Source organism: Pogoniulus pusillus, chromosome 2, assembly GCF_015220805.1.
Source record: "Pogoniulus pusillus isolate bPogPus1 chromosome 2, bPogPus1.pri, whole genome shotgun sequence".
In the NCBI taxonomy this organism is placed as follows: Eukaryota; Metazoa; Chordata; class Aves; order Piciformes; family Lybiidae; genus Pogoniulus; species Pogoniulus pusillus.
Window position 1 is genome coordinate 48,211,962 of NC_087265.1, and position 22,076 is coordinate 48,234,037.

A 22,076-nucleotide genomic window follows, 5' to 3' on the forward strand; every position below is an offset into this window, starting at 1 on the left:
GCGGCGCTGCTCTCCCGGCCTCTCGCCGGCGCTGCGCTGGGCGCGGCACGGGCCCGCCGCCTCGCACAGGCCGCTGCCGGCTTACCGGTGAGGCTCCGGAGCGACGGCGCTGGGAGCTCCCCGGCAGCACGGGGTGAGGGCGGCGGGGCGGGGGCCGCGGGCCCCGACGGACGGGAGGGGGGACGCTGGGGCGGGCTCCATGGCAACCGGATGTAAGCGGCGGCGCTCTAGCTGCGGCGGCCGCCTCGGTGGTGCGGCGGAAGGCTGCGTCTCTGTGGTAACGCGGAAGTGCCGCCGGCGGCGGCGCGGGCTGTGCCCAACCGGGTCGCGACCACCTCCGCCTGGCGGCCCCCTGCCGATGGCGGCGGCGGAGACGCTGGTGCGCGGCCTGGCGCGGCTTCTGCAGGACGCGGGTAAGCGTGGGACCCGTTGGGTTTGCCCGGGGTGAAGGCCCCGGAGTGGGGGCGGCCGCGCGTACGGCCCGTCCTGTGCTTTCGTTTCTCCGCAGGAGACCTCGTCCTGGACGGCTCCAGCACGCTGACGCTGCTCACCCCAACCCTGCAGCACCTTACGCGGGTCTTCGAGCAGCACCTGGGCTTCCGCAACCAGAACCGGGGCTTCGTGGCGCTGCCTTCGCACCCCGCCGAGACCGCCGCCATCCTCCAGGCACAGTTCCTCTTCGACGTCCTGCAGAAGACTCACTCCTTGAAGGTCGGTACCCGCTGTGACTGGGCATGTTCGGGGCCAGGAGGACTGCAGGGTTGGCCAGTGACGGTGGCAAACACAGCTGCCTGCTTCAGAGCGGCCTCCCCTGGTGCCCACCGGTGCTGTCTTATGTGCCTGCCGCGTAGGTTGAGCAGTTCCCTTGCGTGGGGTCGTAGTTCAGCATCCTTGGGTGTAGCTACTTCGTCTGTAATCAGTCGTGCCGTTCCGAGGGAAGCTTTTTAAAGAGTGAAAACCAGGTTCAGCAGGGGTTAATTAGGTTTTGACCTTGGTGAGGTGTTGACATTGTTGGGAAGATGATTATTTCCTGACATGCTTGAGCAATTCCGGCAGTATCTGGCAGCTGAGCACAGCTGAGCACTCTCTTGAGTGGTGATTGATTGGCTGGAGGCAGCAGAGCCCAGGTTATTTGGGCAGAGCAGTTAGATGTGTGCCCCCACTGCCCTGAGACCTTCTGCTCATTACGTGTTCCTGCCTGGGCAGTGGCAGGAGTAGATTTGTGTGGTAGTGTGGGATAGGGCTGGTAGTGTGTCCTTAACTTTAAAAAGGCTGTTGCAAAGATAACAGTAGAAAGTCAGGGAATTTTTAGAGGGCTTTTTGGAAGGTGGCATGAGTTGTGAGGCTGCACAGGGTTGTAGTCGGCATTGGGGCACTGTTGGGAGGGGAATTAGCAGCTGTTCTTAGGTTCCACAGTGATGCTCAGGAGGTGTTGGGGCAAAGCACTAGGCCTGTAATGTCATTAGAAGTATGATACAGGTTGGAGAGGTTACCTGAACGTTGCTGGGGGGGATTTGTGTCAGTGTGCTGAGGATGGAGATTGCAGTGGGGCCCAGAGCCCCTGGAGAAACACGTGTCCTTTGGCAGGAGAGGTGGGGAGGGATGCTGCAGTCAGGAGCATGCTGTGACAAGTGCTTGTGTTAACTGAAAAATGGATTCCTTCTGTAGCAAAGAAAGGGAAGCTCCCCATTGTGGTGCAGGACTGATAATCCTGGAGCACAGCCCTGTGAGGAGAGGCTGAGGGAGCTGGGGGTGTGCAGCCTGCAGAAGAGGAGGCTCAGGGCAGACCTCATTGCTGCCTGCAGCTGCCTGCAGGGAAGTTGTAGCCAGATGGGGTTGGGCTCTGCTGCCAGGCAAACAGCAACAGAACAAGGGGACAGAGTCTGAAGTTGTGCCAGGGCAGGTTCAGGCTGGATGTTAGGAGGAAGTTCCTGTCAGAGAGAGTGATTGGCACTGGAATGGGCTGCCCAGGGAGGTGATGGAGTCCCCATCCCTGGAGGTGTTCAGAAAAAGCCTGGATGAGGCACTTAGTGCCATGGTCTGGTTGACTGGACAGAGCTGGGTGCTAGGTTGGACTGGATGAACTTGGAGGTCTCTTCCAACCTGGTTGATTCTATGAACTAATAACTTATATATCAGCCTGATCAGATTCTTAAGAGAGTGGAGAGAAAGGAGACAGTCAGGACATGGAGCAGGGCAGGCACCTGAAATAAACTTTGCTGAAATGAATCATCAGAGCCTCTCAGTGCAAGCTTCTCCTACAAGTGGTCCTGCTTAACACACTGCATTAGTGCTGGCACGCAGTGGGCAGTGATTCATCGCCATCAGGGCTATAACTGTGGAAGTGGTAGTGGTGAGGAGGCCTCGGGGTGTCAGTTCTGCGCTTGATGAGTCACTTCTGCATGGAAGTGGATGTAGCTGGCAGAGATTATCTCTGCAGTGGTGCTCTGGTGTCTTCGATGGAGGCATAAACTACTTGACTTAGTGAGTGTAAAGGACTGGGTTTGCACTGTCCATGGAGAGCATGCAAGGCTGGATCGAGTAAGCTGCTCTGCGCTACATGTGCACAGCCTCACAAACCTCTGGTGAAGGAGCCTGTGGCTGCACTACTGCATGCAAAGAGGAGGTTAGCAGGTCACTCAGTCTAATGCTCAAAGTATCCTGCAGACCAGCTCTGTTTGCCATTTGCCTTATTTGGCCTGTTCTGGTGAAGTGCACATCCACACCTCCCACCAGTGTGCTAGTTCAGCTCAGCCACTCATTAAACACAGCTCCAGCAGTTAGATTTGCCTTTATATAGAAGATTTGTTCGTGCTGGTTGATGAAGAATCCATCTGTCAGACCTCTCTGTGGTTCTGAAAGTAGTGAAGCCACATGCTCAGGGGAGAAGAAAAGCAGCATTATGGTCTGGCAGACCATGGTCTTGCACTAGCTAACACGCCTTTCTCTTTGGCCTCTCTTGAACTGTGGGACCAGGAGACTGCCGATACAAGCATTGGGAGAGAGCTGTTAGTGAACACTTGAGCCGCAGGTGGAGGCCTATCCAAGGGGGGCTGTGATCAGTGCATCAGGAGGGCAGTACTGCAGCACAGATTGAGCTTGACATGAGACTTCTTTTCTGATTTCTTTAGCTCGTTCATGTGTCAAGCTATGTGTTGCAATCTGCTGTGAAGATCTTCCCTTTCAAGTCCCTCCGGCATCTCGAAGTAAGTATAGGAGGCAGAACTGGCTCTGAGTCTTGCTATTAGGCTTTTCCTGGCTTTGCTTTGTGGTTGCAGAATGCCTCTTCTCCTAAAAGCTGTGTAGGCTTTTGTGACTTCCCTGGAAGGCTGAGTCCAAACTCCTGCAACACTAGCTTGGGGTAAAGCTTGGACATAAGCAAAGGCTTGTTCTAAGAAGGGAGACTCCAGCAAGGAAATGGGACATCCCTTGCAAAAATAAGCCTTGGGTGGTGCTCACAGTATAATTTTATACCGTAGTCTTTTATTTTGATGTATGTTGTTCTTTCTTATCACTGCTGCAGCTGAGGTCTGTCCCTCCACACTGCCTCCGAGGGCTGCGGTTTGTTTATTCTCAGCTGGAATCTCTAACCTGTTGCAAATGCATCAGCACTCTGGAGGTAAGTGTCTCTACACAGCTAGTGGGGAACACTGCAGGAGAAAAGCTTCATCCCACAGCCCTTCACCCAGGGAATATGTAGGAGAAAGTGGGAACCATCAGATCAGCCCTTGTTGTATATGGCTTTTGGTCCCTTCAGGTTGTGTCAAGGGAGGTCTAGGCTGGATGTTAGGAGGAAGTTGTTGGCAGAGAGAGTGATTGGCATTGGAATGGGCTGCCCAGGGAGGTGCTGGAGTCACCGTCCCTGGAGGTGTTGAAGCAAAGCCTGGATGAGGCACTTAGTGTCATGGTCTGGTTGATTGGGCAGGGCTGGGTGCTAGGTTGGACTGGATGAGGTCTCTTCCAACCTGGTTGATTCTATGATTCTCTATTCTGGAATGCTGAAGTATTCCCTGGCTGGATATGTGAGTGCTCTGTAGTCTCCTTTTTAGCTGCTCCAGGGTTCCTGGCTCCAGCCTGTATTCATGAGTGAGGTCTCACTGTTCTGGGTCTGGCTGTTTCCACGTTCAAAGACCTGCACCTGATTGACATTAGTTTCCTTAAATTAGAGGTGATTGTCAGAGGGAATGCTGTGGTGGTGCCTAGCATCCTGCATATCTGCACTGGTGCCTAGCAGGTTTCTGAGATGTGAAATGAAGCTCCAGGCACCGAGAACTGAGTAGCGTGGGCTCTGCTAGCCATGGGGCTCCGTGGCACGGAAGCAGCTGCCTGCCTGGGGCCAGGAGCTGCTGATAGGGCATGCTTTGAGAACTTCTTTCATCTGCCAGAGCACAGCTTGTTTGTCCAGTGCACATATGTCTTAGTTCTGCTTTGAGGGAGGTGTGAAAAAGCCTTTGTTAGCCTGAATCACTGTGCTTAGTGTTCCAAGCCTGCAAATTATAACGGGGTAACTATTGCCACTTGGGTGTAGGAAGCAAAAGCATCTCCTCTTCATTCTAAATATCTTGCCATGTAGTTCCCACCACCTCCAAATACTTGAGTTAGTGACATGAAAGCCCTTGCTGCTCTGGGCAAAGCAGGGTCTGTAAGGCACAGTGTCCCAGCCACTTCAAGACAAACTGTTCTGTGCCCATCTGCTGTTGCTCCACCAGCTAATACTCAATAAGGAATGGCTCCTCGCTTCTTCCTAGGAAATCATATCAGCATGTGGTGGAGATCTCAGCTGTGCTCTGCCATGGTTGGAATTACACACTGTGAACTTCAGCTATAACTCGATCACTGCCTTGGATAACTCACTGGTGAGTGGCATCCTTCTCGTGTGGGTGAGGGGAGGAGAGGTGATGATCACAGACAGGAACTGGACGCTCCTGTACTGGTTCTGCTAGCTCTGGCTGGGAAGGAGTGGGCAGTGTTCATTTTGCTGACCTCTTCCAGCAGCACAGAGTTTCCATGCTGCAGCAGAGATATTTGTAGGACTTGCTCTAGTGTGTTTTTGTCTTTCAGCAATTACTGAATGCTCTGCGAGTCCTGGATTTGAGCCACAACAAGATCCAGGATTGTGAGCACCATTTAACAGTGAGTATCGTAGGTGAGCATCAGTGTTTCCTTGTGTGGTGAGAACACTGCCTAAGTGCAGTCAGTGTTGACTGTGTGCTTGCTAGGTGAAGCATAGCCAAAGAAACTGGAGCTGTGGCACAGCAGGCAGGTGATCTAGAGCTAGTGCTTGCAGCCTTGACAGTGTTGTCCTGGATGTGCAGCCCCTGTGGCTCTGAGGCAGAGAAGGCAGTGTTCCTCACCCGCTCTGAGACAAGGAGCTTAGCTGTGTGTACCACCCTTGTCACTCTGGTGTGGCTGTGAGATAAGTACAGGGTTACACACAGAGATGGTTTGGGTGTTACTCCCCCTCTTAGGAAATCACTTAGACTAGACTCAGCTGGCTGAAAATTAAGGATTGAAGGTTTATATTCACAGCTTGGCACAATATACAAGCAGATATTGACAATCAATATCTACAGCTAGAGACAGAAATATACAAGTTAAAGGTGATACAGAAGCACAGCAGCCCTCCCAGAAACCAGAATCCCCAGGAGGGGCTCCCAACCACCCTTCCACCTCCTTTCCACCCCTCTAACTTATCCCAGAGTTTGCCTTACATGCAAGGTGAGTTTGGAGGTTCGGCCAGAGGGGTTAGAAAGCAGAAGGATTAGTTACACAGAAGCAGGCCAGGGAGAAAGCACAGACACCAGCTGTGACAGAGACCCACACTGTGTTATCTGTGTTTATGTTCTTGTTTTTATCCATCTCAGCAAGGCTATGAGTGCAGCAGACATCAGCATTGTTTCCTTTTCACAGCCTTTCATCTAATTCCTCTCACAAAAAATAGTGCTAGGTTGGGCTGGATGGTCTTGGAGGTCTCTTCCAACCTGCTTGATTCTATGACCTTGGTGGAATGGAAACAATGGCAAGAGCTGGTACTCTGTCTTGAGTTCAGGGTCAGGCTTTCAGCTAAGGTCTCAGCTGATCCAGTGCTGCTCTTCTCTCTGAACAGACCCTTGCAGAACTAGAGTACCTCAATCTGGCCTATAACTTCCTGTCCAAGGTGCCAGACCTTGGCATCTTCAGCCGATCCAAGCTGGCGACTCTGATCCTCCGCAGCAATGAGCTTGACAGCATTAATGGTAAGCCCACAGGAGAGGAGCATTTCTGAGTCCAAGGCCTTTCTCTCTTCCCTGAGAAGGAACAGAACTTGACATGTTGAGCATAGCTATTTTGACTAGGGTTCAGTTTTGGGGAGGCTAGGTGGGAAGTTGTATCTTCTAGCATGCTGATGGCTTCTCTCTTTGTTTGCAGGAGTTGAACAGCTAGTGAATTTGCAGCACCTAGATGTGGCTTATAACCTGTTGCTGGAACATGCCCAGTTAGCACCATTGTCCACTCTGCACTGCTTAAAAAAAGTAAGCACAGAGCCTGCTAGATTAGAGATGTCATGGTCAGAGGATGCAAAGTGGAGACTGGTAGGAAGAAAGCTTTGAAAGATCAGCTCTTGAGCATCCAGCTGATGAGGAGGCCTTAGAGAGACACCCGTATTTCAACCTTCACCCTGCTCAAGCTAACCTTTTGTTTGGTGCACCCATCTCCATTCTCCCCCTTTCTGTTTTTAATGCTGTCAGGTTCAGTAAAGAACCTAATCCTGTTGGTGAATTTTGTTGTCAGAGATGGCTAAGGGAGGATAACTGCAGTCACTATAGTGCTTGTGAAGGAAGATAGCCTGCAAAGGATTCTTCTCTCCACACTCCTTGGAGTCAGTACTGGAAAAAGTCCCTAATGATTTATGGGAACTATTAGGAAGTACTTTAATTTTGTTCTCTATTTGCTGAACAAATTTCAGGACTCGTTGTAAAAGCTTTAGTCCTCTCCTGGCTTGATCAGCATTCTGCTCCAAGAACATTTCCTGAGGCAGAGAGAAAGCCTGCAGCCTGCAGGCAGATTAGGTTGGATATTAGACTGTTGCTGCTAATAACATTTTTTCTGTTTCCCCTGCCTAGCTGCATTTAGAGGGAAACCCATTATGGTTCCATCAAAGCCACCGATCTGCAACCCTTGCACATCTGTCTCCAAGGGCAGCCTCCTCCTCTGTGAGTACTCACAATGTGCCATCTGCCCTGGCTGTTGAGGGTGTAGGGTGTTCTGGCACTCAGGAGGGGAGAGAACTTCATAAACCTAAAGATTTCATAAACCTAAAGATTCCTGGGCTGGCTCAGGAGCAGTGTGGGCAGCAGGACAAGGGAGGTTCTTCTGCCCCTGTGCTCAGCACTGCTCAGGACACACCTTGAGTGCTGTGTCCAGTTCTGGGCTCCTCAATTCAAGAGAGATGTTGAGGAGCTGGAAGGTGTTGAGAGAAGGGCAATGAAGCTGTGAGGGATCTGGAGCACAGCCCTGTGAGGAGAGGCTGAGGGAGCTGGGGGTGTGCAGCCTGCAGAAGAGGAGGCTCAGGGCAGAGCTGTCTACAACTACCTGAAGGGAGGCTGTAGCCAGGTGGGGTTGGGCTCTGCTGCCAGGCAACCAGAAACAAAAGAAGGGGACAGAGTCTGAAGTTGTGGCAGGGGAGGTCTAGGCTGGATGTTAGGAGGAAGTTGTTGTCAGAGAGAGTGATTGGCATTGGAATGGGCTGCCCAGGGAGGTGGTGGAGTCTCTGTCCTTGGAGGTGTTGAAACAAAGCCTGGATGAGGCACTTAGTGCCATGGTCTGGTTGCTTGGGCAGGGCTGGGTGCTAGGTTGGACTGGATGAGCTTGGAGGTCTCTTCCAAGGTGGCTGATTCTCTGATTCTCTGATTTATTCCAGTGACCTAACAGTGGTGACTGGTTTATGGTTTGTTTGGCTTTTGTGGTAGTTGATCCTGAAATGTTCATGTGATGTACTGGTTAGAGCAACCAGAGTTGAACCCTGGCCTCAGGTTTACAAGACCTCAGATCTTAACACATCTTCATTGTCCACTTTATCAGTTTTACTCAGTGATGGTCCCAAAATTTCACTCTGCTCCTGCTAGATGGTGGTTATGTGGCTGAACTTTTCAAAGGAGGAACTTGGCCCACCGGGACTAATTACATACTCCTCTGGCCAGCTCTCAGTTTCTCCCCATCACTCTTCTCTCAGCTAGGTGCCACCTCTGATGTTTAGGTCAATTCTAGGTAATCTGGGTTTAAATAAAGAAGCTGACAGAGCATTCTGGTGGTGTAGCAAAGTACACTTGCTTCTTAATGCTCAGAGGTGTTCTAGAGCTGCTCTACCCTTCATGTTACTGGTAAATGGCTGCATTTAATCTCTTCAAACTACATCTTGGCCCAAGCTTTCACTGAGTTCAGCTTACTGGAAGCTAGGTAAACTTGGGCTAGAAGTAGGGTACAAACTTTGAGATGAAAGCACCTTTCAAAACAATTCTTGCATCATTGTAGAATCATAGAATCAAGAATAATCTTTTTGTCTCTCTTCCACAAGATTGTCTTGGGTACATTTCTGGGATCATAAAGTCTGTAAACAGGAAAACCACAATGTTCCCTTCTGCCTAGATATGCTGTTAGGTCAGGTAGCTACAACTAAAGGAGTGATGGATAGGCAGGAACAGGGTTGTTTCTGGTAGTCTGCGCAGTTTTGTGCCAGGGCTCCCAACCTTAGGGTGGTCTGAACAGGAATAGGAGCCAGCCAGCAGATGTTGTTCTGAGTATGTGCCAGTGAGATGTAATCTGACTGCAAATGGGTCTTTAATTACAGTTCCTCTTGGACGGGCAGCCACTTTCTTCCTCGGACATAATGGTAAGAGTACTTGCTGTAAACAGATCTTACTGACTTTGGGAGGGGAACTGTGGCAGGGTTTTGTGTTGTGATGTGTCCCAATAAATCCTTATGGGCTGCTTTGACTCTTTGACACAGTTTATTTTGGCTCAGTCCATGCTTATTCCTAACAATTGTTTGGCCTGGCCATTGTAATTGTTCTGTCCTGTGTAGTCTTGCAGAACTTGGAGCCTGACCTTTTTCCTCTTCAGGTGCTATCTGGCACTTGACACTTTGATTACATGTTAGGGAAAAAAACACCAATTTACCATCTGCTGTTTTTAAGAGAGGCAGAGGTTAACTTGAGCAGGAGTGGTCGTGATAAACAATCCACTCAGCCTCTTCAACTGAGATGGCGAAAGTTTGGGGTGAGGAGCAGGGAAGTTGTGTAGCATGAGCTGTGGCTTGGTTATCTTGTTTCCCCTTTGCTCTCAGCATGCAGTGTTCTCTTTTGGCTGTAGCACCTTCCAAGACTTGTGCAAAGTGTGTCACAGTCCATCCATACTTCTACCTCAGAGAAGACCGCACTGGACCGCAGTGCTCTGGACAGTTCCTGTGCTGCAGACTTCAGTGACAGTCAGTCACCAGCAGAGAATGTGGCTGCCAGACCACCTCGGAAGAAAAGCAAGGTCTGGGATCAAGATAGCTTCTTAACCACATATTTGGGGTGTTGGGTGAAGGGGCTACCTCAAAGTGAAAGCTGCACGCCGTGGGGTGTGGTCTTGTGCTGCTGGTGTGGCGGCAAGCCTCTGCGCTGCTGTGTGTCAAGAGAGGGCTGGACTCCACTCTTGATATACTGTGACAAGTGGTTCATGGTGTGCTTCTGCACTGTAACAGCTATGATCCCTTCAGCTTGGCAGAGTGTCTCATCAGATGCTCTTTTGGTTGGTCTGGTGCTTCCCAACTATTCTTGTCCTGTTTATTCCAGGGAAAAGTCAAAGTGCGCAGAGCAAGTATTTCGGAGCCCAGCGACACAGAACATGAGCCCCAGGCTCTGCCACTGTCTGCTGGTGAGGCTTCTCCCCCAGAAACACAGCAGCTGAGCTGCCCACAGTCAGAGGAGTGCTCTGGCATGGTGACTATTGTCATACTTCTCTCTGCAGGCCTGGTCCTACAGCATCAGAAGGAGATGAAACGCTTGGACAGCTTCAGAGATCGCTTTGGTGTTGACTGGCTGCAGTACAAGAGACACCTGGAGGAGCATGACCAAGCAGCAGTCATCTGCCGTAGCCGTTCTGCAGTTGAAACCACAGGCAGACCTGCTGCAATGGACTTGCAGAGTGAGAGCTCTGACCCAGAGCAGGGAACACCACAGGTATCACAGAAAGAATCCTCCCCTCCTTTCCATGATATTGAGAAGGAGGAAGAGCCTGAAGTACAGCTGGATGAGCCTGTAGAAGAACAGAGGGGAGAAGAGGAGACAGATGAGCTAATGCTGGGGGAGGAAGAAGAGGAGAAGCCAGAAGGTAATCAAGTCCTTTCACTGCTGTGCTTGAGGGCTTAGGTGACAATAGAACAGAAGGGTCAAATGCAGTGTTTCTGAGGCACTGTTGTGCTGCCCAGTACTGTGGGAATTCTAATGACTTGGCTCAAGCAGGCCTGAAGGGCTGCTGTTTGTAGTGACCTACACTCTCTTGTTTGGCAGTGGACCTCTGCCAGCCAGTGCTGGTAAGCCAAATAGAAGGTGATGGGGACCCAGAACCAGACTGGATCTTTCTGCGAGTCACAGCTAAACATGTGGTCGAGGTGGAACTGAAGGCTGGCAGAGTCCTCCACAAGCTGGAGCTGAAATGTTTGCAGAAGGTGGAAACCTCTGAGATGAACTGGAAGAGGATGGTGAGTTAGGCCTCTGGGGGAGCCTTTGGCATCTTGCTCCCTGTGTGCCCCAGCATTCTGGCTTTAGCCCTGTCAGGTCTTTTCCTAGCTCCTGCAAAGCCTGATTGCATGGGCACCTTTTTCACCCGAAGCATGTGTGTCTGACAGCATCTGTATGGCTTAGAGTACCTCTGATAATGCAGCAAAAGCCAGCGCCAATTCTCTTCCAAAGCTGAAGTTAAAGCTGATGGCTGGATTTGTTCCAGAGCACAGGAATGAGAGACTCTTGAGGAGCCTAAGTGAAACAGGGACCTCCTTCCCAACCATTCTTCAGTGGGACATTACCCCTGGCCCTGGAGGACTGTGTGCGGACTGTACTTTTTCTTGGACAGTGAAGCACTGAGCTCAGAAAGCTACTGGTAGCTTTTCCACCCGCTCTGTGTGCAGGCTGTACCACTCCTAGCCCTATTTTGCTTTAGAAAGGGAGTTTGGAAATCATTTTCCCTGTGGCAGGATTTTAACTCCCAGTGTGTGCCTGGACACCTCCTTCACAGGCTTCTCTGATTTCTCTCTTTTCCTCCAGAACTTCCAACTCCTTTTTTTTTCCTTCTGCCTGCTGTGTCCTCCTTTAGAACTGGTGTTTTCTGTCTCCTACAGGACCTGGAGCAAGTTTTCCCTGTCCTCACATTGCACTTCAGCTACATCCGCAAGGACCGGCAGAGGCGCAAATATGTGGTGCTCGATGACTGCCCGGAGCAGTGCCTGCAGGTAGGACAGGCTGGAGGGGGAGGCTTGGGGAGCCAGGCAGTGCTACTGGAAGACACAGAATTCTTCTTGGCAGTGCAGGGCCCCTATTCTCCAAGTACCTGTGCATCTGCTGCCCTGTAGCAGCCCATGACTGACCTGTTAGCTCGGGATGTGGATGTATCCTGCTGCACAAATGACCGGTGGAGGGCCCTGTGAGCATGGCCACGGGCAGTGGAGCTCCTGGTCATAAAGGGTGCTTTGTGGGAAGAAAAGTTAGTAGTTGAGTTAGTGACCCTTACTTGTTGTGCATGTGCAACAGAGCGTTTCTTGGGTGCTGAGTGCAGGGTAGGCTGCCCTAACCCTTTGGATGGTGGCAGTGCTTTGGTAGCTCTGGTCTGTACAGCTGCTGAGCTAGCTCTGGTCTCAAATCCAAGTGTTTTTCTCGAGGTACTGTTATTTGGGTATATTTAAACAAGTTGTTACAGAGAATACAGAAATAGATGGGAGTTTGAGACCAGGGTTCCAGAGAGAGCCTGTTGGTATGTGTAAGTACAAGGCACACACCTGCAAAACCAGGTTCTCTTGGTCTTCTGTGCTGAAGCTCTGTGCTTTTGGGAGTTTTGAGACCAGAGAGTTCCAGAGAGAGCCTGTCAGTATGTAGGTACAAGGCACACACCTGCAAAACCAGGTTCTCTGGGTCTTCTGTGCTGAAGCTCTGTGCTTTTGGGAGTTATGAGACCAGAGAGTTCCAGAGAGAGCCTGTCAGTATGTAGGTACAAGGCACACACCTGCAAAACCAGGTTCTCTGGGTCTTCTGTGCTGAAGCTCTGTGCTTTTGGGAGTTTTGAGACCAGAGAGTTCCAGAGAGAGCCTGTCAGTATGTAGGTACAAGGCACACACCTGCAAAACCAGGTTCTCTGGGTCTTCTGTGCTGAAGCTCTGTGCTTTTGGGAGTTATGAGACCAGAGAGTTCCAGAGAGAGCCTGTCAGTATATAGGTACAAGGCACACACCTGCAAAACCAGGTTCTCTTGGTCTGCTATGCTGAAGCTCTGTGCTTTTGGTGAGTCTTGCCCATGCTGGCTGTGCTACCCATTTAGTTGGGAAATGGCCTGGGACCCATTGCGCTCTGAAATGCTGTCATGAGGCACATGAGACTTGCTGATGTCAGAGGCTTGCTTCCATTTGGGCATTTAGAGCTGCCTGCTAGCACTCTTTTCCTGTGCCACTCCTTTCTAGTGTGTCCTTGAAGTGTTGTCCCCAGCTGTTGAAGAGAATCGGCGAAATCAAGACCAGGAGAAGGGATCCACAAAGCTCCAGTGCCTGAAATGCAAGCAGGAGTTTTCTCAGTCCCTGGTTCCCTGGCACAAAAGTTCTTATCCTTCAGAGGCTGAAGATGCCAAAATCCTGGAGAGTCTGGCCATGTCACATCCAGGTAGGATGTAGTGCCCAGAAAAAGGATGCTACCTATCTCAGGCAGACTGCCAAAGTAGCAGCTGTGGTGTTCAGTATGGAACTTACAAGAGAGGCTGTACTGGAATTAAACCTTGTGAGGTGTACTCCTGCTTGGCCCACTTGTACTGAGAGGACCCTGCCTTGTGCACTAGCAGGAATAAGTCACTGTTTTAAGGTGACTTAACAGCATCCTTGTTTTGGGTGGCCTGGGGTCTGGGAGAGAATAGAACTGCTGGAAATGGCAGATGGTGCACAGAAATCTGAAGTCTGGGAGCGGTGTTAAAGGTCGTGTAATCTCTTGTCCTGCTCAAACTGGGGTCAGTTCTGCCACAGACACTACTTTGTTCTAAAGGCCTTTTGCTAGCAGAGGCTTCTGGAGAATCTTCTCCAGTATTTCAGGTAAAAGCTTGGCCGTTAGGTTAGGGTTCTGGTGGTTTTACTGGTGTCTGAGTTTCCCTGACTGTGATCTTAAGCCCACTCTTGCTTCCCTTACATGGAATGATTTATTCCTTTCTTTGTATTTGAGGTCCATTGTTCTACCCCTGCTACCAGTCCTGTCTTCTGTCCTCTAGACTAAATAAGCTCAACTCCCTAGATAATTTGCCTGTCACTCATATCTTATACAAAGCTGTTGCTCCTGCTGGTCTCCTTTGTACTCCTTCCCATTTGTCCACAGTTTTCTTTGGGTGTCTGAGACTAGATGTGTTTTTCCAGCTGAACCGTGCCAAGTGCTGAGTAGGCATCTTCTGATTCCTGATTTCTTCAAAGCTCAGCTTATATTTGAAGTGTGAAGTGCCCAGCATTAGCTTGGAAGATGCTGCTTGATTGACAATGCACTGTAGTAAGGGTAGAGATGTTGTCCTGCCTGCAGCGCTACTACCACTCTGGGATGCTTTCAGCCCTGCAACAGCATAGTGCGAGTTCCAAGATCCAGCTGAGTCTGCTCTAGTCTGTGTGAAGCATCAGGAATTGGGGTCAGGAGGGATAAAGGCAGCTGGAAGAAGGACATGGCATGCTTGTGGTTTGGCTGGCTAGAAGATAAACTGAGGTAGGGATAGAGGTGGCTGAGGAAAGTTGGAACTGGTCATAAGCTTGGCTTTGAGAGTTTATGTGAGCACTTGTGGTCACAAAGCAGAGGGAAGTCACTGAGCCAAACCCCTGATGTGGTTTCATGTGCAACTACAGCACACTCTGGTCACCCTAAACCTGAGCAGTTACCTGTTTCAGATGAATGTTGGCACTGATCTGGAATTTCTCATTGACTCAGAATGGGAGGTGTGGAGGACATGACTGTGAACAGAGTTGCTGAACAAGCTCCTCTACTGTCTGCTTTGGCAGGGGCAGTTTGCAGAGGGGGGAAAACCAAAACTAAAGTCTTGTTGGGGGAGAGCTGCTCTGTTTTTTCTTCATGCCTGACAACATCTTCCACAGATGCTGCAGCACCTGGTGAGCCCATAGCCTGTCCCAGTTGTTGCAGTGACCATGTGGTCATCCTGCCTTCAGAGGGGTACTCCAGCACACCTTTGGCTCCTGGCCCCGACAGCACGAGTGAGGATCTGTCAGACTCTGTCCTGGAGGGAGGCAGCCAGCAAGAGGGCCCGGAGGAAGCACCCTGTGGGAGTGGGAAGCTCTTCATCGGCAGGGAGGACAGCTTGGAGATGGATACCAGCACCAGGACCCCAGAACTGAGTGGTGCCCACGATGGCAGCGCTCTCCGCTCCAGCTCCCGCAGTTCAGACGGGGACTGTGGTCAGAGGGAGCTGGGCACAAGGAGCCAGTACTTGTCCCTCAACCACGTAGACACCAATGGAAGCAGCTTGATGGGCAGCTACCGTTACAGTGTTTCTCGTGGGCCCACTCCTTCCCAGCTCTCTTTGAACTCTGAGTCTGAGGAAACGTGGAATCTGAGTCCTGGTGAGTACGTGCAGAGCCCTGCAGGGTTTAGGGGGGTGCTCATCAAGTGTAACCTTGGTTCTTGTGAGCTGAGTTCTTCATTCCCCTCTTTGTTCAATCTTCGTGCCTGAAGACTGGAAAAACGGAGTCAGCTCCTGATCCCTGGTATTGCTCAGGCTTGAGGAAGAGGGTTTTGTTCGGGAGGTGTACTGCTGGGTTACAGACGCGGCGGTTCCTGTGGCAGCACTGAGCTGCCAGCTGCAGCGTTACCTTGTGAGAACAGCTTGCACAACTTCTCCTTCTGTGCCCTGGCTTCAGTGCAGTGTGAGGCTGCTGTGTTCCTAGGAGCCTCTAGTTAGCGACTCTACAGCTACATGTGTTTTCCTCGGTGGTCTTCAGGAACTCCAGATGGCAAAGCCTGTCCAAAAGAAAGGAGCATGTGCTGGCTGTGCCATCACTTTTGTGCAAGACAGCAGTTATTAGGAGGCCCACAAATGCTTTTTGTGAAGGCTCTTGGATTTTTGATGTAGCCAAAAATTGCTTGGGCTGTTGCTGTTGCTTTTGCTTGGGCATCAGACATCTGATTTACAGAATAACTGAAGTTGGAAAGGAGCTATGGAGATGATCACAGCCTACCAAGTGGCCATTGCCACTGCAACCTAGTCCTGAGTTGCAAACCTTCCAGCTTCTTGATCTGCAGACATCTCCCTCAGCCTTCTAAGACTGTTGTGCCTCTAAAGAGGAGTTAGTGTAGAGCCAGTGTTTAGAATTTCTGTAAGTGGCACTTAGTGCCATGGTCTGGTTGATTGGCCAGGGCTGGGTGTTAGGTTGGACTGGATGAGCTTGGAGGTCTCTTCCAACCTGGTTGATTCTCTGATTCTATGAAGTGTGAGAAATAAAGCAGCCTTTGCTTTTGGAGTCAAATTGCACAGTCACAGGTTAAACCTGAGCCCATGAAAAGGCTTCTGCTGGGGAGTTGATTGGCGCAGTGTTTCTGGCAGAGAACAGGCTGTGCTGGGAAATGTGTGCTCTTGAGAAGTAAATCATTTGGTCATACAATTGCATGACAAACTTAATTGTGTTCTTAAACAGTTTTGTTGGTGTTTTCCTGATTCCCCTTTAACCTTACCACAGTTGAAGTCAGAGTTCAAATTGCAGACCTGAGCTAACAGCAGCTGAAATCACAGAATCAGTCAGAGTTGGAAGGGACCACAAGGAGCAGCCAGTTCCAACCCCCCTGCCATGCCCAGAGACACCCTACCCTAGAGCAGGCTGCACACAGCCTCAGCCAGCCTGGCCTGAAACACCTCCAGCCATGGGACCTCAACCACCTCCCTGGGCAACCCATTCCAGCCTCTCACTACTCTCATGCTCAACAACTTCCTCCTCACATCCACTCTGACTCTCCCCACCTCCAGCTTTGCTCCATTCCCCCCACTCCTGACATTCCCTGACAGCCTCAGAAGTCCCTTCCCAGCTTTTTTGTAGTCCTCCTTCAGATCCTGGCAGGCCACAAGAAGGTCACCTGGGAGTCTCCTCTCCTCCAGCCTGCACAGCCCCAACTCTTTCAGTCTGTGCTCACAGCAGAGCTGCTGCAGCCCTCTGAGCATCAAATGAGAAATGTCTTTCTGGCTGTGTGATAAAGAGTTGCTTGCCTGCCAAAATGGGTAGCAAAGCAGTGTCCTCCTGTGACTAAACAGTAGAACATAGCTTAAAGATGGGTTAGGCCAAAATGTTATCTATCTGAAACAGTAAATGCTGGGTGTGATGAAGTCCCTTGTCTCCACATTGAGACCTGTGTCCTGGAAAGCCCTAGCCTTAGCCCTTTGTCTTGAGGAGAGACTTGATGGAAGCAACTGTGCAGAGGAGGGTGGAGGGGGGTGATACTGCTGCCCTGGAGTGCTTGGGCAGCACCTGGTTGGTGGACAAAGTGTCAACCCTACCCTTTGCTCTCCTCAGCTGTGAACAGCATCTTGAACACAAGGGACTTCCACGCTGTGGATCATCGCTTGAAGCTCTACCTGGATATGGACATTTTTGAGGAGAACACTGAGGAGTTCCAGTTCTTCCTCAAGGTGAGCTCCTGCAGCACCACTTCTACAGCTCCTTGGCTGTCCTTATACTGGCACTCTAAAAGTTCTGCATCCAGAGCCTGTGGGATGTGAAGGGAGATGAAATGTGGTAGTCCTTTCCCTGGGTAGGCAGGCAGGGGGCAGGCGATGCTATAACTCACCCTCGCTGTGCTCTAGGTGGTCATGGTGAAGTTTGGCCGACAAGGAGAGTTCCTCTCAATCCTGGTTGCCTCTGATCTCAAGATTTACATCCTGGAAGTCACTGGAGCTATCAGGTGAGGAGAATGGTGGCAAGTGAGATCTTGCAGCAAGGCTGAGTGCTGGATAGTGCCGACCTGTGCCAGCCTTGCCCTGGAGGTGTGGTGCCATGCAAAAGCTCTTCTGGCAAACCTCTCTGCTGCACTCTGATGTGGGAGAGGAGGTGGGGCAGCCTGCTGCAGCTGAGAACTGTGCTCTGTGATTAGGGGACAACCTGCAGACTGGCTGAAGAAGAATGACTCTTACTACCTGTCTGACATCTCCCATCTGGAAGTGGGACTCTGCCACCAGAGCTTGCGAATGGAGTTTGAGAACCCAAAAGCCTCCTACAACCTGCTGATCCGCAACCAAAGCTGCTGTGACCAGTTCCTGCAGACCTTGACATGTAAGAGTAGAGCTGTAGTGGGCCTGGGCTGGGATCAGGGAGAGTGACCAGGAGGGCTGTAATGGGATGGATGTTGGAAAACTACTTGCCAGAGAAAAGGTTGGTGGAGAACCCGAACTGGCAGCATAACTTCCAGTGCCACTCAGTAGGCTAGAAAACCATCCTGAGCTGTCATGTACTGCCCTTGGGCTTGCAGTAAATGACATCTACACTCTCCCTTTTTAGGCCTCATGCAAGAACTGCCTGCTAAACACAGGAGTAAGGTGAAGGAAATCCCCACTGTGGAAATGAATCCACAGCATTGGCTATGGTAAGAACATGCTCTGAGAGGTTGGGGTTTTGGAGAGAGGAGGATGTCTGCCTGTCCAGCAGTGTCTGGGGAGCAAAATAGGGCAGCACAGGAGGGGACACTGCTGGAGTAGCAGCCAGACCTGTCTTGCAGGTTCAAGGCAGCTGGCTTAGATGTCTGCTGCACAGGAGGTGAGCCAGGCAGGGCAACTCCAGCTCTCTTGAAGGAGCCTGAGCAGAATATAACAGAGGGAGGAAAATGGGAGGGTATAGGGCAGCAGCTGGTTCCTAGCTGGAAAAGTGGCAGGCAGAGGTACAGGAGAGAGGAATTTTGCAGCATCTGGAGGAGATGGGTCCTCCTTCTCCAAAAGGACAGTGAACAGTAGCTAGATGACAGCAAACTTGGACTGGAAGCAGTTCTTTCTTGACTGGGCCACTGTCTCATCTCCTCCAGGCCTCTGCTGGACCCCAAGACCACAGATTCTGCGGATGACACTTGCTGCTTCTACCTGCTGGCCTACCTGATCCAAGGTACAGGAGATCTCAGTGGCCAGATGTCCCACACCTTCTGCTCTTTGCTCTGTGCAGTCTGTGGGTAAAGAGACAGGCCCTTGGTCCAGCAGTGAGATGGGGCAGGGGCACGGGTGAGGGCTCTGTTTTCAGTGTTCAGACCTGTAGGACAGTAGCATGCTGCTTCTGGAATATCCAGTGGGTCTCTCAGCCCTCTTCTGCTTCAAAGTCCAGGCTTTAGGGAGCAGTTCATCTTGCACACTAGATGTGGTGACAACTTGGAATATTCTGGGAAGCTGAAGGTTACTTTTAGGACTGGATCATTGCCCCAAGCTGAGGGATCAGCTTTGTGTGAGGAGTTGAAAGGTTCCTTGGTTTTGGAAAACAGGAGCAGGTGTCTGGAACCTGAGACAGAAGGAGCCTGCTGGAGCCCATCAAATTCTGTTTCCAGGGCTTGCTGAAGGCCAGATGTGATAAACCTGGGATTTGAGTCTTCAGTAAACAATTCCAGCATGAAAAAAATAACCTAGCTGCTAATCATGTTGTGCTGAATTTGTTGCTGCTTTTGTTCCCTTGTTCACCATTGGCCACTGGGGAGGTATGAGAGGAAGAGAATCTGCAGGAAAACTGTTCCCTAATCTGTGTGCATTGCTCTCCTCAAACTCAACAAATGCACTGGGGGAGGAGGAGCATAAACTGCATTTCTATTACCCTACTGTTTTCTAGATTATATGGTGTCCAACAGTGACTGCAGCTTCAGGTGAGGCCTCATTGCCAAGTTAGACAGGACTAAGAGCCAATGGCATCCTGGCCCGAGTGTGGGCAGCAGGGCAAGGGAGGTTCTTCCGCCCCTGTGCTCAGCACTGCTCAGGCCACACCTTGAGTGCTGTGTCCAGTTCTGGGCTCCTCCATTGCAGAGAGATGTTGAGGTGCTGGAAGGTGTCCAGAGCAGGGCAGCAAGGCTGGGGAGGGTCCTGGAGCAGAGCCCTGTGAGGAGAGGCTGAGGGAGCTGGGGGTGTGCAGCCTGCAGCAGAGGAGGCTCAGGGCAGACCTCATACAACTACCTGCAGGGAGGCTGTAGCCAGGTGGGGTTGGTCTTTTCTGCCAGGCAAGCAGCAACAGAAGAAGGGGACACAGGCTCAAGTTGTGGCAGGGGAGGTCTAGGCTGGATGTTAGGAGGAAGTTGTTGGCAGAGAGAGTGATTGGCATTGGAATGGACTGCCCAGGGAGGTGGTGGAGTTGCTGTCCCTGGAGGTGTTCCAGCAAAGCCTGGCTGGGGCACTTAGTGCCATGGTCTGGTTGGTTGGGCAGGGCTGGATGCTAGGCTGGCCTGGATGAGCTTGGAGCTCTCTTCCAACCTACTTGATTCTGTAATCCCAGTTTTGATTCTCCTGTTAGTTCCCAAGAGTGAGCTGGGATGAGAAAGGCATCATGTTGCCGTAGCAGCTTGTGACACTGTGACCTTAGCTAGTTCTGGTGGTGATTCTCTGTTGCTGTGCATCTGACTTATGCACAATTCTGATGCTTTTCATTTACATCCACTGAAATCATCTGGATGATATTTGTCCTCCCTACAGTTTACCAAAGCTACCTTGCATCCTGCCCATACTTATGACATATCCCAGCTTGGTATTTAAACCTTATATGTGTGCTTTCTGTTTCAACCATCAGAGATCTGCAGCTAGATGAATTTGGGCCAAGAAAGGCAACCTTTCAGCTGGAGCTGCAGGCTTTAATTAAGTAGCAGTGAAGTGTTGTTTAAGATTTCAAAGGATACAAAGATCTTTTACTGTCTCACATGAGGACGTTGCCTGGCAAGCCTTGTCCAGCCTGTGCTTTCCTTACACATGCTCCTGCAGTGAGCTTGGACAGGCTGGTCAAACCCAGCCACATTTAGCTACACTGTCTCTCCTCTTCAACCAGGAAGCTGATTAAGGCTATTCACCCAGTTACTGTTGCTGGAAAGGATTTCCCTAGGGGAGGGATGGGAAGCCAAGCTGGCTCTGTGGTGACTCAGGCTCTCGGCAAAGCCTCTCCTATTCCTTCCTATCCTTTTAGGGGCATCTGCTTTGCCTGTGACCCTGCTGAGCACCCGCACCATGCTGTTTCTGCTGGAGGAGGATCACCAGTGGCAGGTGCAGCCCTCCTTGGATGAAGACAGTGAGGCAGAAATGCCTTCTAGTAGCACCATCCAGTTGAAGGAGAAGCAGCTGATCAGCAGTATTAGCAGTGTCATAACCTATCGCCTCTGTCCTTGTGACATCAAGCTGATGCTTTATGATGAGGTAACCAGGAGGCGGTCATGGGTCACACAAGATGCTGGGGGTGCATTGTGCTCAGATCCTGTTCCTGCCAAGTGCCCTGAGGCTGTCATCTCCCATCCTAACCTACAGGCTTGCACCACAGAGGCAGGGGAGCACAGTGAATTGTCACTATACAGAAGTCATGCAGGGATACTTCCACGGCCGGCAGTAGAGGGAGGACTGCGATGTCACTTAACAGTGGGGAGGAGCTGGGCAATAGTGGCTGAAAGCTGATCAGTATCTTTCAGGCCGGGCCCTGATCATTCACCTCCTTCTCTTTCTTCCCTCTAAGGTGCTGAAGGTGGAGAGCACTTGGCACATCCACACGGAGTGCCCCAAGCTCCTGGCAGAGCTGGTGGAGTGGATCCGCAGGCCCTGGGAAGAGATGTTCTCCATCGAGCTACGGGAGGTCGTGTGCCAGGGGCTGGAGTGAGCTTGCTGGCTGTAGGCAGGCAGGACCTGGAATCAAAGAGTGCTGCTGTGCTGGCAAAAGTGTCTCCCACTCCCATCTGACCTTGCTGTCCTGTGGCCTCTGCTGCATTTGCCTCTGACTCTGTGGTGAAGGAGAAGGGGAGCACACAGTTGTGAAGACTGCACAGTCACTCATTTGCACTGGGCTGGCCCTGGAAGGAGGAGGTGGAGGGTGTTTCCTGTTGTACTGCATAAGCTACACAAGGGTTTTAACTTGGCAGTATCTGCTAGTCTCCTTCAGGGTCACGTGGAGGTCACTGAAGGAAGAGGAGAGCCAAGGCAGAGCATACTCAGTGGGGCATGCAGGCAAGCAGCAGGCCAGAGGCAGTTTGGGGTGGTAGTCTTTCTAGCAGGTGGTTTTGCTGCCTTCCAGGCTTTTTCAGAACAACTTCCATTATCTGCTGATGCCTTTTTCTTTCCTTTCCCCTTTTCCTCCCCCTCCCTCTTGTCCACAGCTTCCCTAAAGCTGTCTGCTTCACAGAGGAGCCTGATTGCACAAGGAGTTGAGTCATGTTGTACTAATAAGCCCACAGAGAGTCCTTACCTGCCTGCCTGGCAGGATATGGCTCAGTCCTCTGCTGTAGTCTTTCACCATCACGGGAGGGAGGAGCTGTGAGGCTCTTAGCATGGGAATGTGCTGCTCATCACTTAGGGGTCAGGACCCTGGTAAGGCAGGTAAAGAGCTCAGGCTTTTCTGAGCAGGCCAAAAGCAAGAGTCTATTTTAACATGAGTTTTACTATTTTCTATTGTAATAAAAGCTTATATTTATTGAACTGTCACATTTTCCTTGCTTCACCTTGGACTGCTCTAAGGTTTCTGTTCCTTGCTTCATCTTGTAACTGCTGGAAGGTTTCTGTAATGTCTTGCATAGTACCTTTGCAGCAGTTTGAAGGGTTCTCAGCTTCTCACAGAGTTCTAGCCATTCACTCCTCTTCAGGGTGGGTGCTGAAAGTTTCCTAGAGTAATCTTCTTCACCTGCCTGGCTTCCAAGT

The 22,076-nt window shown here is 51.0% G+C and overlaps 2 protein-coding genes across 2 annotated transcripts in view; one reads left to right on the forward strand and one right to left on the reverse strand.

The window, feature by feature from the left end:
- Nucleotides 1-253, reverse strand: part of SLC4A3 (solute carrier family 4 member 3) — a 43,620-nt gene extending 43,367 nt beyond the window's left edge. Inside the window, exon 1 of the mRNA XM_064164345.1 lies at nt 86-253. The gene's annotated coding sequence lies outside the window, so the exon portion shown is untranslated. The remainder of the gene's footprint in view (nt 1-85) is intronic.
- Nucleotides 185-21,857, forward strand: STK11IP (serine/threonine kinase 11 interacting protein). The gene is made up of 24 exons (XM_064164371.1): nt 185-413; nt 509-711; nt 3,132-3,206; nt 3,524-3,619; nt 4,749-4,856; nt 5,062-5,133; nt 6,107-6,236; nt 6,409-6,512; nt 7,104-7,193; nt 8,828-8,869; nt 9,349-9,516; nt 9,816-9,897; nt 9,991-10,353; nt 10,533-10,723; nt 11,360-11,470; nt 12,688-12,883; nt 14,335-14,817; nt 16,756-16,871; nt 17,046-17,143; nt 17,333-17,511; nt 17,737-17,821; nt 18,254-18,330; nt 20,368-20,594; nt 20,905-21,857. Exons 1-24 carry the CDS (start codon nt 200-202, stop codon nt 21,043-21,045), a joined length of 3,651 nt encoding a protein of 1,216 aa, XP_064020441.1. The 5' UTR covers nt 185-199; the 3' UTR covers nt 21,046-21,857.
- The last annotated feature ends 219 nt before the right edge of the window (nt 21,858-22,076 follow it).

Excerpts from the sequence above, each read along its gene's own strand:
- STK11IP (XM_064164371.1), top strand. The coding sequence starts at position 200 with ATGGCAACCGGATGTAAGCGGCGGCGCTCTAGCTGCGGCGGCCGCCTC. Across the intron at positions 8,870-9,348 it reads TTTCTTCCTCGGACATAATG|CACCTTCCAAGACTTGTGCA; the intron begins GTAAGAGTACTT and ends TTTTGGCTGTAG. Across the intron at positions 12,884-14,334 it reads TCTGGCCATGTCACATCCAG|ATGCTGCAGCACCTGGTGAG; the intron begins GTAGGATGTAGT and ends CATCTTCCACAG.